The sequence below is a fragment of the Triticum urartu genome, chromosome 2 (genome assembly GCF_003073215.2).
Source record: "Triticum urartu cultivar G1812 chromosome 2, Tu2.1, whole genome shotgun sequence".
Classification (NCBI taxonomy): domain Eukaryota; kingdom Viridiplantae; phylum Streptophyta; class Magnoliopsida; order Poales; family Poaceae; genus Triticum; species Triticum urartu.
Genome location: NC_053023.1, coordinates 36,242,382 through 36,263,533, shown reverse-complemented (window position 1 = coordinate 36,263,533; position 21,152 = coordinate 36,242,382). Strand labels below are relative to the sequence as shown.

General features: G+C 48.3%; 1 protein-coding gene across 1 annotated transcript; it reads left to right on the top strand.

Moving 5' to 3' along the window:
• The first annotated feature begins 16,460 nt into the window (after window positions 1–16,460).
• LOC125534890 lies at window positions 16,461–20,987 on the top strand. Its single transcript, XM_048697946.1, has 9 exons — window positions 16,461–16,780; window positions 16,862–17,063; window positions 17,166–17,369; window positions 17,453–17,626; window positions 17,708–18,058; window positions 18,147–18,242; window positions 18,330–18,455; window positions 20,394–20,783; window positions 20,955–20,987. Exons 1-9 carry the CDS (start codon window positions 16,509–16,511, stop codon window positions 20,985–20,987), a joined length of 1,848 nt encoding a protein of 615 aa, XP_048553903.1. The 5' UTR covers window positions 16,461–16,508.
• The last annotated feature ends 165 nt before the right edge of the window (window positions 20,988–21,152 follow it).

The following is a 21,152-nucleotide window of genomic DNA, read 5'->3' as shown; positions in this document are numbered from 1 at the left end:
ATGGCTCCTCCGACATTCTCTCCACATGCAAATGCAGTAGAGCACGGGAAACCTGATGTCATTGCAAAATCTCGCTATTTTGAAACTGTAAAATATTTTAGAGCTCAAACTGTCATTTTTGATTGAAAAATTGTTTTCACATAAAAAATCCATCGCGATGAAAACTTCGAAACTAGATCTCATGTTGCATGTTTTGATCACTTTTTTGGTCAATAGTTACCGTAAAGTTATCATTTATGTTATATGTATACTAACATGTTGTTTATGCAGAAGTGACCGAAGATGTGTCTCAACGACTTCTTTCCCCTGAGTCAAATTTACCGTACCTAAGTTATCTGCTTCGGATGCATACATTACCGTGCTATTTGCATAGAAGTAACCGGGGTATGTTTCAATAACTTTTTATTCGTGTCTTAAGTTATCGCGTTGGTTATACCGTAGTTATCAGGTCAATGATGTGTGAGTTACCATGCTATTGACAAAAAGGTTACCGGAGGTATATTTCATTAACAACCCTCCCCCACCCATCATCACTGTTGCGGAAAGTTATCAGGACAGGGGCACATAAGTTATCAGGTCTGCAATGTGTGAGTTATCATGTTATTCACACAAAAAGTTACCAAGGGTATATTGCATCAACCACCCTCCCCCCTTCCGGTCACCAAAATTTATCAAGACTGGGGTACATTAGTTATCACGTCTACAATGTGTGAGTTACCGTGATATGCACATAAAAGTTATCGGGGTATATCTCATCACCCCTCCCTCGTGAAAAGTACCATGACCGGGGTGCATAAGTTATCGGGTCTCCGATATGTGAGTTACCATGCTATTCACACAAAAGTTATCGGGGGATATTTGATCGCCACCCCCCCCCCTCCCAGGCAAAGTTATCAGGACTAAGTACATAATATATCAGGTCTGTGATGTGTGAGTTATCATGATATTCCACAACTTATAATGTAGTATGAAATAATATACTCCCTCTGTATAAAGTTAGTACAAAGTCGAGTCACGTATTCTGGGGCAGAGAAAGTACAAGAAAAGGCTAACAAACAACAACAAAATAGTTTTTTATTTCCTGCCATGGGGTTTAAAAAGGTCACATAGACTGTTTCCATTGGTAAGACAATAAGTAGTATTAGGTGAGTTGGTCATTGGCATTGTACAACAATCAATGGAACTGGGTTCGAACCATACTATGCACATTATTTTTACTCGATCAGAAAGGAAAAACGAAATAAAATCTGTAGCGACAGCGACGTTCCTTTGATCGGAAAAGGAAAAACAAATAAAAAAATCAGCAGCGACAGCGACGTTCGGTGGGAGCAAGATCGACAGCGACAGCAACAGCGACGTTCGCTACGCAGTAGGCTAATGCGCCGTCGGATTCGAAACAGATGGCATCCGAACAATGCGGATCTGTTGTAAATGACCAGTAGGAAATTAGCTTTTGCCATATTAAAAAGGCGAGCACTAGTCGCCGGTCGACCCGCCCAGTTTGGGCCGGTCACACCTGCAACGTAGGATCACATGAGATCGAGCGCTCCAGATCTCTTCTCAGACTCGGGCGTGTTTTCTTATCTTACCCCTGTCTATCGCAGCGACGAACAGTTCCCTCGCATGCCTTCGAGCGCGCTCCTCCGGCCACCGCCCCGCCGTCCGTAGGAGCCCGCCTCCCTCGCCGCCGGTCGCGGTCGCCGTCAATTAAGCGCACTCGCTGTGACCTGTAGCAAAAAACGCATTGCGCAGCGCGCAGGCTAACAACAGTTATCACAGCATGCTCAACTCCGGCCATCAATGCTGCCAACAGCTAGTTGCTCCCTCACGCTTCAGTGCCATGCGCTCCACCTCGCAGCCATGCCGGCCGTCGCTGCAGTACTGTTGGTCTCCTCCCGCAGCCGGCTCCAGCAAAATCCAAACATAGTCCTAGCATCCCCACATACTGGTTCCAACATATCCAAGCCATGGTTGCAGCTTTCCTCATAGCCGGCTCCAGAAAAAAATCCGGCCATGGTTTGTAGCATCCCTGCAGGCCAGTTCAAGAATCTACAGGCCATGGTTGTAGCATCCTCAGGCTGGTTGAAGCTTTTTCCATAGCCGCTTGCAGCTCTCGTCAACACTCGTTCCAACTTTTACCGTCGTCCCCTAGTTTTCCAGCGTCTTTAGTTGAAGCTTTTCCGCAGCTGGTTGTAGCTTTCTCTGCACCGGTTGAAGCTTTTTTACTTGGCTGTCCTCGCCCCCAACTTCCGTCAACATTGGTTGAAGCTTTTTGCGACACCAGTTGTAGCTTTCTTCTTCGTTGGTTGTAGGCTTGTAGCATTTTGCTGTTGGTAGTGGCCAGCCCCAGCATCCATCGATGCTGGTGGAAGCTTTTAACGTCACCGGTTGTAGCTTCCATGAACGCCGGTTGTAACATTGGACGTGGGCGTTTTCGCAGCTCCGGTGATGTCCCCTCCCATCCCATCCCCACATGCTAGCTGCACCTCGTTGTCGCAGATTCTCATGCCTTGGGTAGTAGCACTACCGGAAAACGGTCCTACGCCGATGGCCAAAACTATGCCGACGGCTGCCGTCGGCCTACTTGGAGCTATGCCGACAACCTACTCCTGGCCGTCGGCTTATCCAGGCCGTCGGGCTACCCTGATCTACACCGACGGCAGCCGTCGGCACAGAACAGCCGTCGACCTAGATGCAGACACGCCGCAGCAGCCGTCGGCATAAGCCAGCCGTCGGCATACCTGTGGGCCCGGCGACCCCGCCCGTGACCAGCGGCTAACGCCGTCAAACCTATGCCGACGGTCTGGACGGGCGGCCGTCGGCATATCTCCGCACGCCACGTCACCGATCCGCGGCGTAGATATGCCGACGGCAGCCGTCGACATAGGCGCCACGTCACCGATCCGCGGCACGGCGCCCACCTAAACCCTGCCGTCTCTATGCCGACGGCAAAGCCGTCGGCATAGTTAATTTTTTTAAATATGTTTTTATGCTTTTTTGTTGGGGAACGTAGCATAAATTCAAAATTTTCCTACGTGTCACCAAGATCTATCTATGGAGAGACTAGCAACGAGGGGAAGGAGAGTGCATCTACATACCTTTGTAGATCGCTAAGCGGAAGCGTTCAAGTGAACGGGGTTGATGAAGTCGTACTCGTCGTGATTCAAATCACCGATGATCAAGTGCCGAACGCACGGCACCTCCGCGTTTAACACACGTACAGCCCAATGACGTCTCCCATGCCTTGATCCAGCAAGGAGAGAGGGAGAGGTTGATCGAGATCCAGCAGCACGACGGCGTGGTGGAAGTAGCGGGATTCCAACAGGGCTTTGCTAAGCACTGCGGGAGGAGGTAGATGTGTCACGGGAGGGAGAGGGAGGCGCCAGGCCTTAGATTGGTTTGCTCCTCCTTTTCCCCACTATATATAGGGCCAAGGGAGAGGGGGAGGCGCAGCCCTTGCCCCTTCCTCCAAGGAAGGGTGCGGCCAAGGGTGGGGAGTAGTCCATCCTCCCCAAGGCACCTCGGAGGAGCCTTCCCCCTTTAGGACTCTCCCCTTTTTTTTCTCTCTTGGTGCATGGGCCTCTTGGGGCTGGTGCCCTTGGCCCATATAGGCCAAGGCACACCCCCTACAGCCCATGTGGCCCCCCAGGGCAGGTGGCCCCACCCGGTGGACCCCCGAGACCCTTCCGGTGGTCCTGGTACAATACCGATGACCCCGAAACTTGTCCCGATGGCCGAAATAGCACTTCCTATATATAATTCTTTACCTCCGGACCATTCCGGAACTCCTCGTGACGTCCGGGATCTCATCCGGGACTCCGAACAACATTCGGGTTACCGCATACTAATATCTCTACAACCCTAGCGTCACCGAACCTTAAGTGTGTAGACCCTACGGGTTCGGGAGACATGCAGACATGACCGAGACGTTCTCCGGTCAATAACCAACAGCGGGATCTGGATACCCATGTTGGCTCCCACATGTTCCACGATGATCTCATCGGATGAACCGCGATGTCAAGGACTTAATCAATCCCGTATGCAATTCCCTTTGTCTACCGGTATTGTACTTGCCCGAGATTCGATCGTCGGTATCCCTATACCTTGTTCAATCTCGTTACCGGCAAGTCTCTTTACTCGTTCCGTAACACATCATCCCGTGATCAACTCCTTGGTCACATTGCACATATGATGATGTCCTACCGAGTGGGCCCAGAGATACCTCTCCGCTTACACGGAGTGACAAATCCCAGTCTCGATTCGTGCCAACCCAACAGACACTTTCGGAGATACCTGTAATGCACCTTTATAGTCACCCAGTTACGTTGTGACGTTTGATACACCCAAAGCATTCCTACGGTATCCGGGAGTTGCACAATCTCATGGTCTAAGGAAATGATACTTGACATTAGAAAAGCTATAGCATATGAACTACACGATCTAGTGCTATGCTTAGGATTGGGTCTTGTCCATCACATCATTCTCCTAATGATGTGATCCCGTTATCAACGACATCCAATGTCCATGGTTAGGAAACCATAACCATCTATTGATCAACGAGCTAGTCAACTAGAGGCTTACTAGGGACATGGTGTTGTCTATGTATCCACACATGTATCTGAGTTTCCTATCAATACAATTATAGCATGGATAATAAACGATTATCATGAACAAGGAAATATAATAATAACTAATTTATTATTGCCTCTAGGGCATATTTCCAACAGTCTCCCACTTGCACTAGAGTCAATAATCTAGTTCACATCGCCATGTGATTAACATTCACAGGTCACATCGCCATGTGAATAACACCCAAGAGTTTACTAGAGTCAGTAGTCTAGTTCACATCACTATGTGATTAACACTCAATGAGTTCTATGTTTGATCATGTTGCTTGTGAGAGAGGTTTTAGTCAACGGGTCTGAACCTTTCAAATCCGTGTGTGCTTTACAAATCTTTATGTCATCTCCTAGATGCAGCTACCACGTTCTATTTGGAGCTATTCCAAATAACTGTTCTACTTGGAGCTATTCTAAATTGTTGCTCCATTATACGTATCCGGCATCTCTACTCAGAGCTATCCGGATAGGTGTTAAGCTTGCATCGTCGTAACTCTTTACGTCGAACTCTTCATCACCTCCATAACCGAGAAAATTCCTTAGTCCACTAGTCACTAAGGATAACTTTGACCGCTGTACTGTGATCCATTCTTGGATCACTCTTGTACCCCTTGACTGACTCATGGCAAGGCACACTTCAGGTGCGGTACACAGCATAGCATACTGTAGAGCCTATGTCTTAGGCATAGGGGACGACCTTCGTCCTTTCTCTCTATTCTGTCGTGGTCGAGCTTTAAGTCTTAACTTCATACCTTACAACTCAGGCAAGAACTCCTTCTTTGACTGATCCATCTTGAACACCTTCAAGATCACGTCAAGGCATGTGCTCGTTTTGATCTATCCTTATAGATCTTGATGCTCAATGCTCAAGTAGCTTAATCCAGGCTTTCCATTGAAAAAACACTTTCCAAATAACCCTATATGCTTTCCAGAAATTCTACGTCATTTCTGATCAACAATATGTCAACATATACTTATCAGAAATTCTATAGTGCTCCCACTCACTTCTTTGGAAATACCAGTTTCTCATAAACTTTGTATACACCCAAAATCTTTGATCATCTCATCAAAGCATACATTCCAACTCCGAGATGCTTACTCCAGTCCTCAGAAGGATTGCTGGAGCTTTGCATACTTATTAGCATCTTTCAGGATTGACAAAACCTTCCGGTTGTATCACATACAACCTTTCCTCAAGAAAATCGTCGAGGAAACAATGTTTTGACATCCTATCTGCAAGGTTTCATAAATAATGCAGTAATCGCTAATATAATTCCAACAGACTCTTAGCATCGCTACGAGTGAGAAAGTCTCATCGTAGTCAACTCTTTGAACTTGTCGGAAAACATCTTAACGACAAGTCGAGCTTTCTTAATGGTGACATTTACCATCATTGTCCGTCTTCCTTTTAAAATCCATCTGTACTCAACAGCCTTACGACCATCAAGTAGTTCTTCCAAAGTCTACACTTTGTTTTCATATATGGATCCTCTCTCGGATTATATGGCCTCGAGCCATTTATCGGAATCCAGGCCCACCATCGCTTCTCCATAGCTCGTAGGTTCATCGTTGTCTAGCAACATGACTTCCAAGACAGGATTACGTACCACTCTGAAGTAGTACGCATCCTTGTCATCCTACGAGGTTTGGTAGTGACTTGATCTGAAGTTTCATGATCACTATCATAAGCTTCCACTTCAATTGGTGTAGGTGCCACAGGAACAACTCTTTTGCCCTGCTATACACTAGTTGAAGTGTCGGTTCAATAACCTCATCAAGTCTCCACCATCCTCCCACTCAATTCTTTCGAGAGAAACTTTTCCTCGAGAAAGGACCCGATTCTAGAAACAATCCCTTATTGCTTTCGGATCTGAGACAGGAGGTATACCCAACTGTTTTGGGTGTCCTATGAAGATGCATTTATCCGCTTTGGGTTCGAGCTTATCAGCCTGAAACTTTTTCACATAAGCGTCGCAGCCCCAAACTTTTAAGAAATGACAGCTTAGGTTTCTCTAAACCATAGTTCATACGGTGTCATATCATTGGAATTACGTGGTGCCCTATTTAAAGTGAATGTGGTTGTCTCTAATGCCTAACCCATAAACTATCGTGGTAATTCGATAAGAGACATCATGGTATGCATCATATCCAATAGGGTGCAGTTATGATGTTCGGACACACCATCACACTATGGTGTTCCAGGCTGTATCAGTTGTGAAACAATTTCCACAATGTCTTAATTCTGTGGCAAACTCGTAATTCAGATATTCATCTCTATGATCATATCATAAATATTTTTATCCTCTTATCACGACGATCTTTCAACTTCACACTGAAATTACTTGAACCTTTCAATAATTCAGACTCGTGATTCATCAAGTAAATGTACTTAACATCTACTCAAATCATCTGTGAAGAAAGAACATAACAATATCCACTACACGCCTCAGCACTCATTGGACTGCACACATCAAAATGTATTACTTCCAACAATTTGCTTTCTAGTTCCATTTTACTGAAACCGAGGCTTTCAGTCATCTTGCCCATGTGGTATGATTTGCATGTCTCAAGTGATTTAAAATCAAGTGAGTCCAAACGGTCCATTTGCATGGAGTTTCTTCATGCATATACACCAATAGACATGGTTCGCATGTCTCAAACTTTTCAAAAATGAGTGAGTCCAAAGATCCATCAACATGGAGCTTCTTCATGCGTTTTATATCGATATGACTTAAGTGGCAGTGCCACAAGTAGGTGGTACTATCATTACTATCTTTTGGCATGAACATGTGTATCACTACGATCGAGATTCAATAAACCATTCATTTTAGGTGTAAGACCATTGAAGGTATTATTCAAATAAACAAAGTAACCATTATTCTCCTTGAATGAATAACCGTATTGCGATAGACATAATCCAATCATGTCTATGCTCAATGCAAACACCAATCTCGATGGTAGAGGGAGCTTGCGATGCTTGATCATATCAACATTGGAAACACTTCCAACACATATCGTCAGCTCACCTTTAGCTAGTCTCCGTTTATTCCGTAGCTTTTATTTCGAGTTACTAACACTTAGCAACCGAACCGGTATCTAATACCCTGGTGCTACTAGGAGTACTAGTAAAGTACACATCAACACAATGTATATCCAATATACTTCTATCGACCTTGCCAGCCTTCTAATCTACCAAGTATCTAGGGTAATTCTGCTCCAGTGGCTGTTCCCTTTATTACAGAAGCACTTAGTCTCGGGTTTGGGTTCAACCTTGGGTTTCTTCACTAGAGCAGCAGCTGAATTGCCGTTTCATGAAGTATCCCTTCTTGCCCTTGCCCTTCTTGAAACTAGTGGTTTCACTAACCATCAACAATTGATGCTCCTTCTTGATTTCTACTTTCGCGGTGTCATACATCACGAACAACTCAAGGATCATCATATATGTCCCTGATATATTATAGTTCATCACGAAGCTCTAGCAGCTTGGTGGTAATGACTTCGGAGAAACATCACTATCTTATCTGGAAGATCAACTCCCACTTGATTCAAATGATTGTTGTACTCAGACAATCCGAGCACAAGCTCAACAATTGAGCTTTTCTCCTTAGTTTGCAGGTTAAGAAAATCGTCGGAGGTCTTATACCTCTTGACGTGGGCACGAGCCTGAAATTCCAATTTCAGCCCTCAAAACATCTCATATGTTTCGTGACATTTCAAAACGTCTTTGGTGCCTCAACTCTAAACCGTTTAACTGAACTATCATGTAGTTATCAAAATGTGTATGTCAGATGTTCGCAACATCCACAGACAACGTTCGAGGTTCAGCACACTGAGCGGTGCATTAAGGACATAAGCCTTCTATGAAGCAATGAGGACAATCCTCAGTTTACGGACCTAGTCCGCATAATTGCTACTATCAACTTTCAACTAATTTTTTCTCTAGGATCATATCTAAACAGTAGAACTATAGCGTGAGCTACGACATAATTTGCAAAATCCTTTTGACTATGTTCAGGATAATTAAGTTCATCTTATGAACTCCCACTTAGATAGACATCCCTCTTAGTCATCTAAGTGATTACATGATCCGAGTGAACTAGGCCGTGTCCGATCATCACGTGAGACGGACTAGTCAACGTCGGTGAACATCTTCATGTTGATCGTATCTACCATACGACTCATGCTCGACCTTTCGGTCTTCTGTGTTCCGAGGCCATGTCTATGCACATGCTAGGCTCGTCAAGTTAACCCCAAGTGTATTTGCTGTGTAAAACTGTCTTACACCCGTTGTATGTGAACGTAAGGATCTATCACACCCGATCATCACGTGGTGCTTCGAAACGACGAACTGTAGCAACGGTGCACAGTTAGGGGAGAACACTTCTTGAAATTTTAATGAGGGATCATCTTATTTACTACCGTCGTTCTAAGCAAATAAGATTTATAAACATGATAAACATCACATGCAATCAAATAGTGACATGATATGGCCAATATCATATTGCTCCTTTTGATCTCCATCTTCGGGGCTCCATGATCATCTATTACAAGAACATGATCAATCTCATACATTACATATATCATTCATCACATCCTTTTGGCCATATCACATCACATAGCATACCCTGCAAAAACAAGTTAGACGTCCTCTAATTGTTGTTTGCATGTTTTACGTGGCTGCTATGGGTTTCTAGCAAGAACGTTTCTTACCTACGCAAAACCACAACGTGATATGCCAATTGCTATTTACCCTTCATAAGGACCCTTTTCATCGAATCCAATCCGACTAAAGTAGGAGAGACAGACACCCGCTAGCCACCTTATGCAACTAGTGCATGTCAGTCGGTGGAACCTGTCTCACGTAAGAATACGTGTAAGGTCGGTCCGGGCCGCTTCATCCCACGATGCCGCCGAATCAAGATAAGACTAGTAACGGCAAGCATATTGAACAAAATCAACGCCCACAACTACTTTGTGTTCTACTCGTGCATAGAATCTACGCAATAGACCTAGCTCATGATGCCACTGTTGGGGAACGTAGCATAAATTCAAAATTTTCCTACGTGTCACCAAGATCTATCTATGGAGAGACTAGCAACGAGGGGAAGGAGAGTGCATCTACATACCTTTGTAGATCGCTAAGCGGAAGCGTTCAAGTGAACGGGGTTGATGAAGTCGTACTCGTCGTGATTCAAATCACCGATGATCAAGTGCCGAACGCACGGCACCTCCGCGTTCAACACACGTACAGCCCGATGACGTCTCCCATGCCTTGATCCAGCAAGGAGAGAGGGAGAGGTTGATGGAGATCCAGCAGCACGACGGCGTGGTGGAAGTAGCGGGATTCCAACAGGGCTTCGCTAAGCGCTGCGGGAGGAGGTAGATGTGTCACGGGAGGGAGAGGGAGGCGCCAGGCCTTAGATTGGTTTGCTCCTCCTTTTCCCCACTATATATAGGGCCAAGGGAGAGGGGGAGGCGCAGCCCTTGCCCCTTCCTCCAAGGAAGGGTGCGGCCAAGGGTGGGGAGGAGTCCATCCTCCCCAAGGCACCTCGGAGGTGCCTTCCCCCTTTAGGACTCTCCCCTTTTTTTCTCTCTTGGCGCATGGGCCTCTTGGGGCTGGTGCCCTTGGCCCATATAGGCCAAGGCACACCCCCTACAGCCCATGTGGCCCCCCAGCTGATACCTGTAATGCACCTTTATAGTCACCCAGTTACGTTGTGACGTTTGATACACCCAAAGCATTCCTACGGTATCCGGGAGTTGCACAATCTCATGGTCTAAGGAAATGATACTTGACATTAGAAAAGCTATAGCATATGAACTACACGATCTAGTGCTATGCTTAGGATTGGGTCTTGTCCATCACATCATTCTCCTAATGATGTGATCCCGTTATCAACGACATCCAATGTCCATGGTTAGGAAACCATAACCATCTATTGATCAACGAGCTAGTCAACTAGAGGCTTACTAGGGACATGGTGTTGTCTATGTATCCACACATGTATCTGAGTTTCCTATCAATACAATTATAGCATGGATAATAAACGATTATCATGAACAAGGAAATATAATAATAACTAATTTATTATTGCCTCTAGGGCATATTTCCAACATTTTTTACATATGTTTTTATGCATTTTTTTACATATGTTTTTATGCTTTTTTATGTATTATATGAAAATATATGTAGTTTGTAATTTTTTCCATAGATTATGAATATATATATATATATATAGTTTGTATTTTTTTCGAGCACATTAATAATGGGCCGTCATGTTCTTTTGAATATAGGTCCTTATATTTTATTAAAATCAAAAACAGCTATGCCGACAGAAGTTTTGTGGCGGTTGCAAACGCCCGACACCCGTCTCCGGAGTGTGACCGCCTCACGTTCGCAGTGTGCCCCCCTCACGGACGGCGCCGCCGCCGGCATCTGGAGGGCGGAAACAGCCGCATCGGGTCTATACGGAGGGGACGTTGCTCCCAAGTGTTTCTATGGGATGACCTACCACAACCGGGTGGTGTTGTGGCATGTCCGAAGAGGCGGCACGCATCTCTGGGGAGTGCCCCCCCTAACGGATGGCGCCGCCGCCGGCACCTGGAGGGGGGAAACGGACGCATCGGGTCTACCCGGAGGGGATGTAGCTGTCGGTTTGGCCCGGATGTTGCTCCCAGGTGTCCCTCGGGGCTGACCTGACACAACCGGATGGAGAGGTCCACTTTTCAAAGATCATCCGTGGAAAGTCAAAGGGCAAGATCTTGTGGTCAACCGCTCCAGGGTTAGGCGGGACGGGGGCCCTGGGGGTAGCAATTCCACCGGAGCGTCGCACCGGCCCCTCATACATGCGGGGTGGTGTTGTGGCATGTCCGAAGAGGCGGCACACGTCTCCGGGGCGTGGCCTCCCAGCTCACGGACGGTGCCGCCGCCGACACCTGGATGGGGGAAACAGACGCGTCGGGTCTACACGGAGGGGATGTAGCTGTGGGTTTGGCCCGGATGTTTCTCCCAGGTGTCCCTCCGTGCTGACCTGACACAACCGGGTGGAGAGGTCCACTGGTCAAAGCCCGCCCGTGGGAAGTCAAAGGGCTAGATCTCGTGGTCAACCGCTCCAGGGTTAGGCGGGACGGGGGCCCTGGGGGGGTAGCAATGCCACCGGAGCGTCGCACCGGCCCCTCATACATGTAGGGTGGTGTTGTGGCATGTCCGAAGAGGCGGCACGCGTCTCCGGGGCGTGGCCTCCCAGCTCACGGACGGCGCCGCTGCCGGCACCTGGAGGGGGGAAACAGACGCGTCGGGTCTACACGGAGGGGATGTAGCTGTGGGTTTGGCCCGGATGTTGCTCCCAGGTGTCCCTCTATGATGACCTGACACAACCGGGTGGAGAGGTCCACTGGTCAAAGCCCGCCCGTGGAAAGTCAAAGGGCTAGATCTCGTGGTCAACCGCTCCAGGGTTAGGCGGGACGGGGGCCCTGGGGTAGCAATGCCACCGGAGCGTCGCATCGGCCCTCATACATGCGGGGTGGTGTTGTGGCATGTCTGAAGAGGCGGCACGCGTCTCCGGGGCGTGGCCTCCCAGCTCACAAACGGCGCCGTCGCCGGCACCTGGAGGGGGGAAACGGACGCATCGGATCTACACGGAGGGGATGTAGCTGTGGGTTTGGCCCGGATGTTGCTCCCAGGTGTCCCTCTGTGCTGACCTGACACAACCCAGTGGAGAGGTCCACTGGTCAAAGCCCGCCCGTGGGAAGTCAAAGGGCTAGATCTCGTGGTCAACCGCTCCAGGGTTAGGCGGGACGGGGCCCGGGGGGTAGCACTGCCACCGGAGCGTCTCACCGGACCCTCATACATCCGGGGTGGTGTTGTGGCATGTCCGAAGAGGCGGCACGCGTCTCCGGGGTGTGGCCCTCCTCACAGACGGTGATGACACAGTAGTAGACGTTCTACGGTAACGGTGCAGCGTGAATATTATTAAATACTCGGATCGCGATAAAATCATGACTTTTTACATGACGTGGGCACATGTGCTATAGGAACGATGGTAATTTTTCATAATTTTTGGTGATGGAGAGGTATTTGAACACTTCCCTCTACGCAGATTGCCCTTCGCATGTCTACGACTGTGGCCGGCGGCCTCCATGGGCTAGCATGCCGCCAATCTTGCGTACATGGCTTCTCACAAGTCTGAAGGTGTTGTGGCGGTTGCAAACGCCCGACACGCGTCTCCGGGGCATGGCCTCCCAGCTGACGGACGACGCCGCCACCGGCACCTGGAGGGGGGAAACGGACGTGTCGGATCTACATGGAGGGGATGTAGCTGTGGGTTTGGCCCGGATGTTGCTCCCAGGTGTCCCTCTGTGCTGACCTGACACAACCGGGTGGAGAGGTCCGCTGGTCAAAGCCCGCCCGTGGGAAGTCAAAGGGCTAGATCTCGTGGTCAACCGCTTCAGGGTTAGGCGGGACGGGGGCCCTGGGGGTAGCAATGCCACCGGAGCGTCGCACCAGCCCCTCGTACATGCGGGGTGGTGTTGTGGCATGTCCGAAGAGGCGACACGCGTCTCCGGGGTGTGGCCCCCCTCACGGCCGCCGCCGCCGGCGGCACGTGGAGGGGGGAAACGGACACGTCGGGTCTACACGGAGGTGATGTAGCTGTGGGTTTGGCCCGGATGTTGCTCCCAGGTGTCCCCGCGCGGACCATCTCCCTCCGACGGAGTTGGATCCGCCGCCGCCCCCACCCCCACCCCCATCGTTGACGACCCCCTCCCCCTTCACTCAGCTGACCTACTAAGCTCTAGATCGAGCACGCGAGGCGGCCGCCATGCGCTCCCAGACCCGCGACCAGGCCACGGCCTCGGCGGACGAAGCTGCTCGAGTTCGGCGCCTCCCCTCCCCTCCCCTCTGTGTGGTTCCGGGAGAGGAGAGGGCCGAGCGGTTAAAATCATTAAAAATCTATATGAAATAATAATACATAAAAACATAAAAAAGGAAAAATATAACTATAAAAAACATTAAAAATCTATATGAAATAAAAAAACATAAAAAACATAAACTATTAAAAACATTAAAAAACAAAAAATATAACTATGCCGACGGCAAAGCCGTCGGCATAGCTGCGGCCATAGGGGACGTGTCACGCGGATCGGTGACGTGGCGTCTATGCCGACGGCAGCCGTCGGCATAGACTGCCTTATCCCCTCGCATAGCGTCTGCTCCACTCATTCTCTCCCAGCTCCCCGCCGCGACCCCATGCACTGCTTGCCTTCGCCGCCGACTCCCCGCCCCTTGTCGCCGCCGCCGCACTCGCCCCCGCCCCCTGCCGCCGCCCACTCGCCGCCCTCGCTCTAGCCGGCGCCGCCCTCGCTCCAGCCGGCGCTGCCCTCGCTCCAGCCGCCCCCGCCCCTCCCTCCTCGACCCCGGCCCGCCCTGCGTGGACGCCAGCTCGATCGGCCCACGGGTCCAGTAGGGGGGGTGGTGGTGGGTGTGGTGAGTTGCTCGCGCGCGCAACCAGGGAGAAGAGGGAGTTGGGCGTGGCGGCGGCCGACGGGGGACGAGGCTCTCTGCTAAGTGCGCGAACAGAGGTGAGTTTTCTAGCGCTTTGGCCATCGAGTTGCTGTCTGCGCGCACCAATTTTTGCATCCACGGGGAAAAATCTCTACTGGAGCATGGGTTTGAGATTTGCTAGTCAAGGGAGAAAAGGATTAGAGTTTCACGATGGGTTTGATGGATGCATGAGCTTAGGAAATACACACTATAAATGTTTCAGGTTGTAGGCAACAATTTACAGAGGAGTCTTTGTTTTGGTAGGCAACACACAGAGAGATAAGAGGCAAAAATACTGCATTATATTTTCATCATATGTGTGTCCAGTAGGCAAATTATGTGTGATATATGTGTTCATATAGCTTTTATCTTAGCATGTCAATATCTGCGTTTTCAGCAGGCAATACTGTAACCTATCTGCATTCATAGTAGCTTTTTGTTCAGCATATATATGCGCCTTCAGTAAGAAAAATGATGCAATATCTGTGATCATATAACTAGAACCCACCACTTGTTTTTTCAGTAGGCAACATAATTAGGATCTTGTTTTTGTGCAGTCAATATGTGTTTAGCAGGCAATATTGTCGAATGCGCACTCATTTAGGCCAAATTCTCAGATATCTGGAAATACAGAGGGGCGATGGCTGCTGAAATCGAGAAATTTTCAGAGCAAAACTCAAATTCCGACAGACAATCAACAGCTAGAGGTCTTAGATATGTCTCCCACGCACAAATCCTCACCCCACCATTTTGGATTAGGGACGGATTAGAGGTGCAGCAGCACACAGTCATTGAGAGGGAGGAAGTGCAGCAGCTCATAGTTGCTTGGATTTTGGGGTGGTAGGCAACAATTCATGTCGCCATCCCATCAGATCCCAGGGATGTAGGCAATAGTATGCAGTGTTTTTACTTTTAGGCAATAGAAGATTTAAAACTAGGCAATAATAGTGGATTTATAGGCTGTTTTTAGAGTGTGTTTCATGCTGGCAAACAACAACAGCAGATACAAATCAGGCTGTGTATGAAATTAGGTCAAGTGTGGGGTGCATGTTTTTCTATTTTTCCTAATTATGTCCGCTGTGCTTGCCTACATTTTATATCAACTGAAGAAAAACAAAGAGAGCACCTGCCATCTTCTAGGCAATAGAATATGTTTTTCCAGGCAATACGATGTGTTCTTCTAGCTTTTTGATCTGTTACTATAAGCGGGAGTTACAAATGATATCTCTACAATATGTGGTAGTACAAGTCTTTATTTTTCTGCAAATCCCCTCATGCTATTCTTAGTGCTGCTAAAAAATCAGTTAAGTTCAGTCAAAAGTTTGCTCTATAATCTCTGCTGGGATTTGTTCCTACCTTTTTGCTTCAGATATCTGTTGTCGTACAGATTTAGCGAAGGTTTCTTAGATGAAATCATGCAATAGTAGGGTTGCTCTGGTTTTTCTATTTTTTAATCTATTTTTTAATTCAGTAGATGTGCAGATTTAGCAAAGTGCGGTACTTGAGCATAGCCACTTCTCTCTGAGAGTAAATGAGCATGTGTAAGTGTAGGGCTGGCCTTTTCATACCTAGCAGCCTCAGTTTATCTCCAAGGAACTATTGTAGTTCCAGACATTATTGTAGGCATTTTTGGATATATGCAGGCATCTTTTCAACTGCAGATTTTCAGACATTTTTTTAGGCATTTTTGGGTGATACGTAGGCATCTTAATTGTACTTTTAGACATTATTGTAGGCATCTTTTCAATTGTAGAATTTCTGACATTTTTGTTTGTAGGCATCTTTGGTTAATACGTAGGCATCTTAATTGTAGTTTTAGAGATTATTATAGGCATCTTTAAGTCAAAACAGGGGGTAGGTCCATCATGAGCACTTTTGATATACATGCACTTTTGATAGATGAATGAAATGGAAGAGAGTATAAATGTGGAAAAAAATTAAGTGCACAATGTGAGATAGATAGATGTTAGATGAATGGATATTTGTGTAGTTTTACTATGTTAAGTGCACAATGTGCTCTTTTGTTATTAATGTTTTCCTGTATGCTTGTTTATTTGATATCCTTACTAATTGTTTATCCTCTTCTCAATGCAGGTTTGCTAATCATGGGCAAGTCCAGCTGCGCCAGTTTCCTCAGTAAATTCAAAGGACTTACTCGGAGTGGACGAGCCCACAAGGTTCCCTCCCGACTACGCGAGGATGACACCTCACAGGGAGGTGGAGGGGTCGGGGGAGGAGACCCTAGAGGAGGCGGTGGGGGGAGAGCCCCTAGGGGAGGAGGAGGTGGGGGAGAGGCAACCGGGGCAAAAAAACTCCGGGCCGTGTCTGAAATAGGAGGGTCTTCTTCGATGCCCTCCTATACAGAGGCACCTTCTAAGTCTGAGGAGGAGGAGTATGTTCCTGATGGCGAGGAGGAGGAGGCCGAGGAGGAGGGTGAGGAGGAGGAGGCCGAGGAGGAGGGTGAGGAGGAGGGCGAGGAGGGTGGAGGGGAGGTTGATCCCGCGTTGTGGGGTGACTTGCCACCGGGTTCTTCGCAGGGGTGGCTGCGTGGTAATGCCGGACTACCTACACCACCTTCTATCGAGGAGCACAAGTGGCTCATTGAACCTGTGGGGACAGAGTAAGTGCCTCTCAATCATATTTTCAACACATGACAACATTTTCTTATTGTACACATGGCAATCATTTGATTCTTTTGTAGAAACTGGATCCTTCGCGGAAAGGACCGTAAACCGAACGGCCTTATCACTGTCCTGTTGAAGGAGTTTTGGCCTGGCCTATTCTGCCCGCGGCCAGACAGGGACCCGCAGCAGCGGGTTTTGGCCACGAGCTGGGCCCACTACGAGGCTTGCAGCAACGCGGAGTACGGGACGACCGCTAAGGCCGTGATCACCAAATTTTGGGTAGGTTCTCTTCTGAATCACTTGTCTTCAGTTTCATTCATAGTTTATCATTGAATCACTCAACTCATGCCTTGTTTGCTTCTGGTTTATGCATGATTGCAGCAACTCTATAGAGTTCTTGACGAGCACAAGGCCAGAGCCGACGTGGTCTTGCTTGCGGCTGCGAAGAAGAAAGCTCGTCAGTTGCAGTACGAGGTGCGCTGGGTTGCCGTCTCGCAGTACTACCACTACTACCTGCACCAAAAGATGACCAAAACTCAAGCGCAGAAGCTACGACTTACCTTGAGCAAGGAGCAATTCATGATGGTAACTATTACTAACTTTTCATCATTTCAAGCAGTCAACTATATGTTTCATGCTCACATGTCATGCTTCCAAAATTTGCATAGGTTGTTCCTCGTTGGTGCTATGGAAGGCATGACGGATGGGCGAGTTTGGTGGATAGGTGGCTCGGCGCCGATGTAGAGTTTGCTGCCAAGAGCATCAAGGCCCGGGCTAACCGTGGAGACGACGGGACACACGGCCAAGGAAACAGGAACCACTGGGGCTTCAAGGCCATGAAGGTATATCTATGTGCATGATGCAGTTTTGTTCTTCTTTACATCATGTTCTTATGTATGGCTGACTTCTATTTGACGTTGTAGGAGGACAAGTTGAAGAGGCCGCTCTCAGACATGGAGTCGTGGAAGCTGGCCCGCGAGCGGAGTCATCGCAAGGAGGGCGAGAGCCAGTACTACGGCAAGACCGAGGAGCACCTGGGGTCTTACATTCATCACTATCAGGAGTTGCATCCGGATGTTCCTGTTGCTGAGGTCGCCCAGTCTCAGATCGACGACACGGCGGTGGTGGCCATCCAGGGGAAGAAGAATGGCCGGTATCCGTGTTTCGATGGCTTGATCACTCCTTCGATCTCGTACACACAGCTTCGGGCTACCAACCAGAGCCAGTTAGAGAGTACGGGGCGTTCACAGACTCCCTTAGCCCGCCAGCATGCTGTAAGTACTTCCTCTTTATCTTTTTCTATGTTGCATTCTCAGTTTATTTTTCAGCATTGCTCACTTAGAAACAACCTAAAATATGTAGGCATATAAGGAGTTTGTCGAGCATAGGAATCTCGAGGTGCGGGAGTACTTGAAACGAGTGAAGGCAAACGATGATTACAACCGTCAGATGATGACAGTTAGTTTTGCCCTCTTAAAACCAAGCTAAATTTTTGCACTTTCATTCCTTCTGATCTTCTAGTTTGCTTGTTTAACTAACATTCAGGCTATGTTGGCGTCTTGGACTAACCGCACGGATCCACCACAAATGGGACCCCCACCACCACCTGCGGGAGAACCCCCACACGTGCCCACGTTCGATGAATGGGTGGCACTAGGCAGTGATGGTCCAGTTAGTACATTTGCCTAACTACTAGCAAACTAGTTCTCGTTCATGAAACACTATCATATCATATTTACTGTTAGAATCTTTTCTGAAACATGTAGGGGACTGGTGGCTCGACTCCTGCTCCGTCGACCCCAGTCACTCCGATCTGGCAGAGTGGTGGTGGTCGTGATGGCGGTTTTGGCGGAGGTGGTGGTTTTGGCGGAGGTGCTCTTGCTTGATGATTCCGTGCATGTGGCCATCGTGCCATGCCTTTCATATTCCTACTTTTATCATGTTTCATGTCTTGCACTACTTTTATGTTCATGAACTTCCGTCGGTGATGATCTTTAGATGATGTGATGAACTTGAGTATGTTTAGATGATGATGGTGAACTTGAGTATGTTTAGATGAACTTGAGTATGTTTACATGATGAATTGTCATATTTCTGCATAATTTCATATTGTTCTGTTTTGAAATGCTGTCAAATGAATTGGAAAAGAGAAAACAGGGAAAAAAAACTATGCCTACGGCAAAGCCGTCGGCATATATACGCCCAGGAGTTACCAGGGCTTGCCACGTGGCACATCTATGCCTACAGCAAAGCCGTAGGCATATATCAAAATCTATGACGACGGCTTTGCCGTAGGCATAGCCCTGCTGCCAGGAGAACCCAGGAGCTGCCACGTGGCAGAGATATGCCGACGGTAAAGCCGTCGGCATAGATTCATCTATGCCTACGGCTTTGCTGTAGGCATAGCCCTGCGACGTGGCATTGCGTGATTCGTCAGCGCTTTTGACGGCGCCGTCCGTTGCCGTCAGACGAAAAACACTGCCGACGGGTATACTATGCCGACGGCTGACAGCAGGTCGTCGGCATAGGCCCCTATGCCGACGGCTATACTATGCCGACGGTCTGACAAACTACGCTGACGACATCTACGCCGACGGGGCTATGCCGACGGCAGCCGTAGGCATAGATCTATGCCGACGGCCTAGGGGCCTATGCCGACGGCCCGTGGCCGTAGGCATAGCCCACGAGTCCGGTAGTGTAGCTCCTGGGCTTGCTGGTTGCAACACCTTGGTCGCCTGCATCAGCAGCGCAGTCCGTCGCTGCCGGCCCATGCACTCGCGGCACCGCGCCCGCCTTGGTGTTCTGGGCAAAAAACGCACTGCAGCTCGTGTCCCATGAGGGACATCTCTGACCCATGAGCCAGCTGCATGAAAAAAGGGAGAAATAGGAGCGCCCTAGCAGATTGAACATGGGGACACTCGGGAGGGGAGGGTGAGCGAAAAGAGAAGATTGGGTGCGGCCTCATTTTCTTACGAGGAAGAAGAACGACAGTGGATAAGGCACGCGAGGGAGGTGAAAAGGGGCCACAGGATTCCCCGATCGAGTGGCTCGCACGTGACCGGCCGAACGCTCGGCCGGTCCGCCGTATACAAACGTTTCCCTATTAAAAAAAGCGCAGAAGAGTCTTGCTATTTTCCTAAAAAAATAGTATTATGCCATGGGCTAGCTAGTGTGAATTGGTCTCGGATTGGATTCAATTCAGTATAGATGGCATCCGAATAATGCGGATCTGATGTAAATGATCAGTTAGCAAGAAATTAGTTTTTGCCATATTAAAAAAAGCGCAGAAGAGTCTTGCTATTTTCCTAAAAAAATAGTATTACGCCATGGGCTAGCTAGTGTGAATTGGTCTCGGATTGGATTCAATTCAGTATATATTCACCTAAGGTGTAGACAAATTTTCCCCGCAAGAAAAAAGGTGTAGACAAATTCAAACTGGTTTTTCTGAACTACACTACATCGATCGTGGCCTCGTAGGTAACCTGCCGGTGGAAGACCAACCCGAACAGACAAGCAGCATCTCAACAAAAAGGAAACCGAACAACCTACAGGTACATGTATAATACTGTATATACGTACACCTTCCTTTAAATGTTGTCCGTGGTACAGGCAATCGTTGGTACCAGACCGAACAACACCAAAATAACCAACCCTAGAAAATCAAGAAACCAGGTACCGAAGCTTAGGGCGAGCAGGAGCAACTGGTGGCGAGCAGGAGCAACTGGTGGCGACGGCGAGCAGGAGCAACTGGTGGCGACGGCGAAGGCGGAGCCCCGGAAGTGTAGCAGGTGGGCGATGATCTGCCTCCTGGGATGCGGGGGCGTCACGCTTGTCGGCTTAACCATCTACCTGATGAATGACTTCGAGAGCGGCCCTGCGCCTTTTGCTGTGCTCCTCCTCTCGCTTCTGTTCTGCACCGTGGGATTCTTACTTTGCGCTCTTTGCATTGTTCTTGTGGGTGAACAGTTCACCGGCGGTAATCCAGATGGAGACATGGGGGTAGATAGATTGTTGTCGTACTAGCAATAGATTACCATGTAATATAATTGATTCTCTTGTGTTTGTCTTACCGGGAAACCAATCATCGACATGCTCTGCATAGAAAATGCTCATTAGTTAGAAACCGATCATGTGTTGTTTGATACATTAGTTTGTGTGTCCTATGTGCAGGTTGGCGCAAAACAGTTTACAGCTCAGGATTAATATCAAGCACAAACAGATTGATTTGTATACTGGTGTCGTAAATCAGTTACAGGTTGGATGAGGATGGTAGCCACTTGTTCTTGAGATGCAGGATGGTGAAGCTAGTATAGCAGGCTTTCCAACTCAAAAGAGGAGACGCTAGCTAGCACTTGTAATTAAGTGTGT

Bases quoted from the DNA above. Each gene is read 5' to 3' on its own strand.
- LOC125534890 (XM_048697946.1), top strand. From the start codon at position 16,509: ATGCCCTCCTATACAGAGGCACCTTCTAAGTCTGAGGAGGAGGAGTAT. The intron at 17,370-17,452 runs GTAACTATTACT...AAATTTGCATAG, and splicing joins GCAAGGAGCAATTCATGATG to GTTGTTCCTCGTTGGTGCTA. The intron at 18,059-18,146 runs GTAAGTACTTCC...TAAAATATGTAG, and splicing joins CCTTAGCCCGCCAGCATGCT to GCATATAAGGAGTTTGTCGA.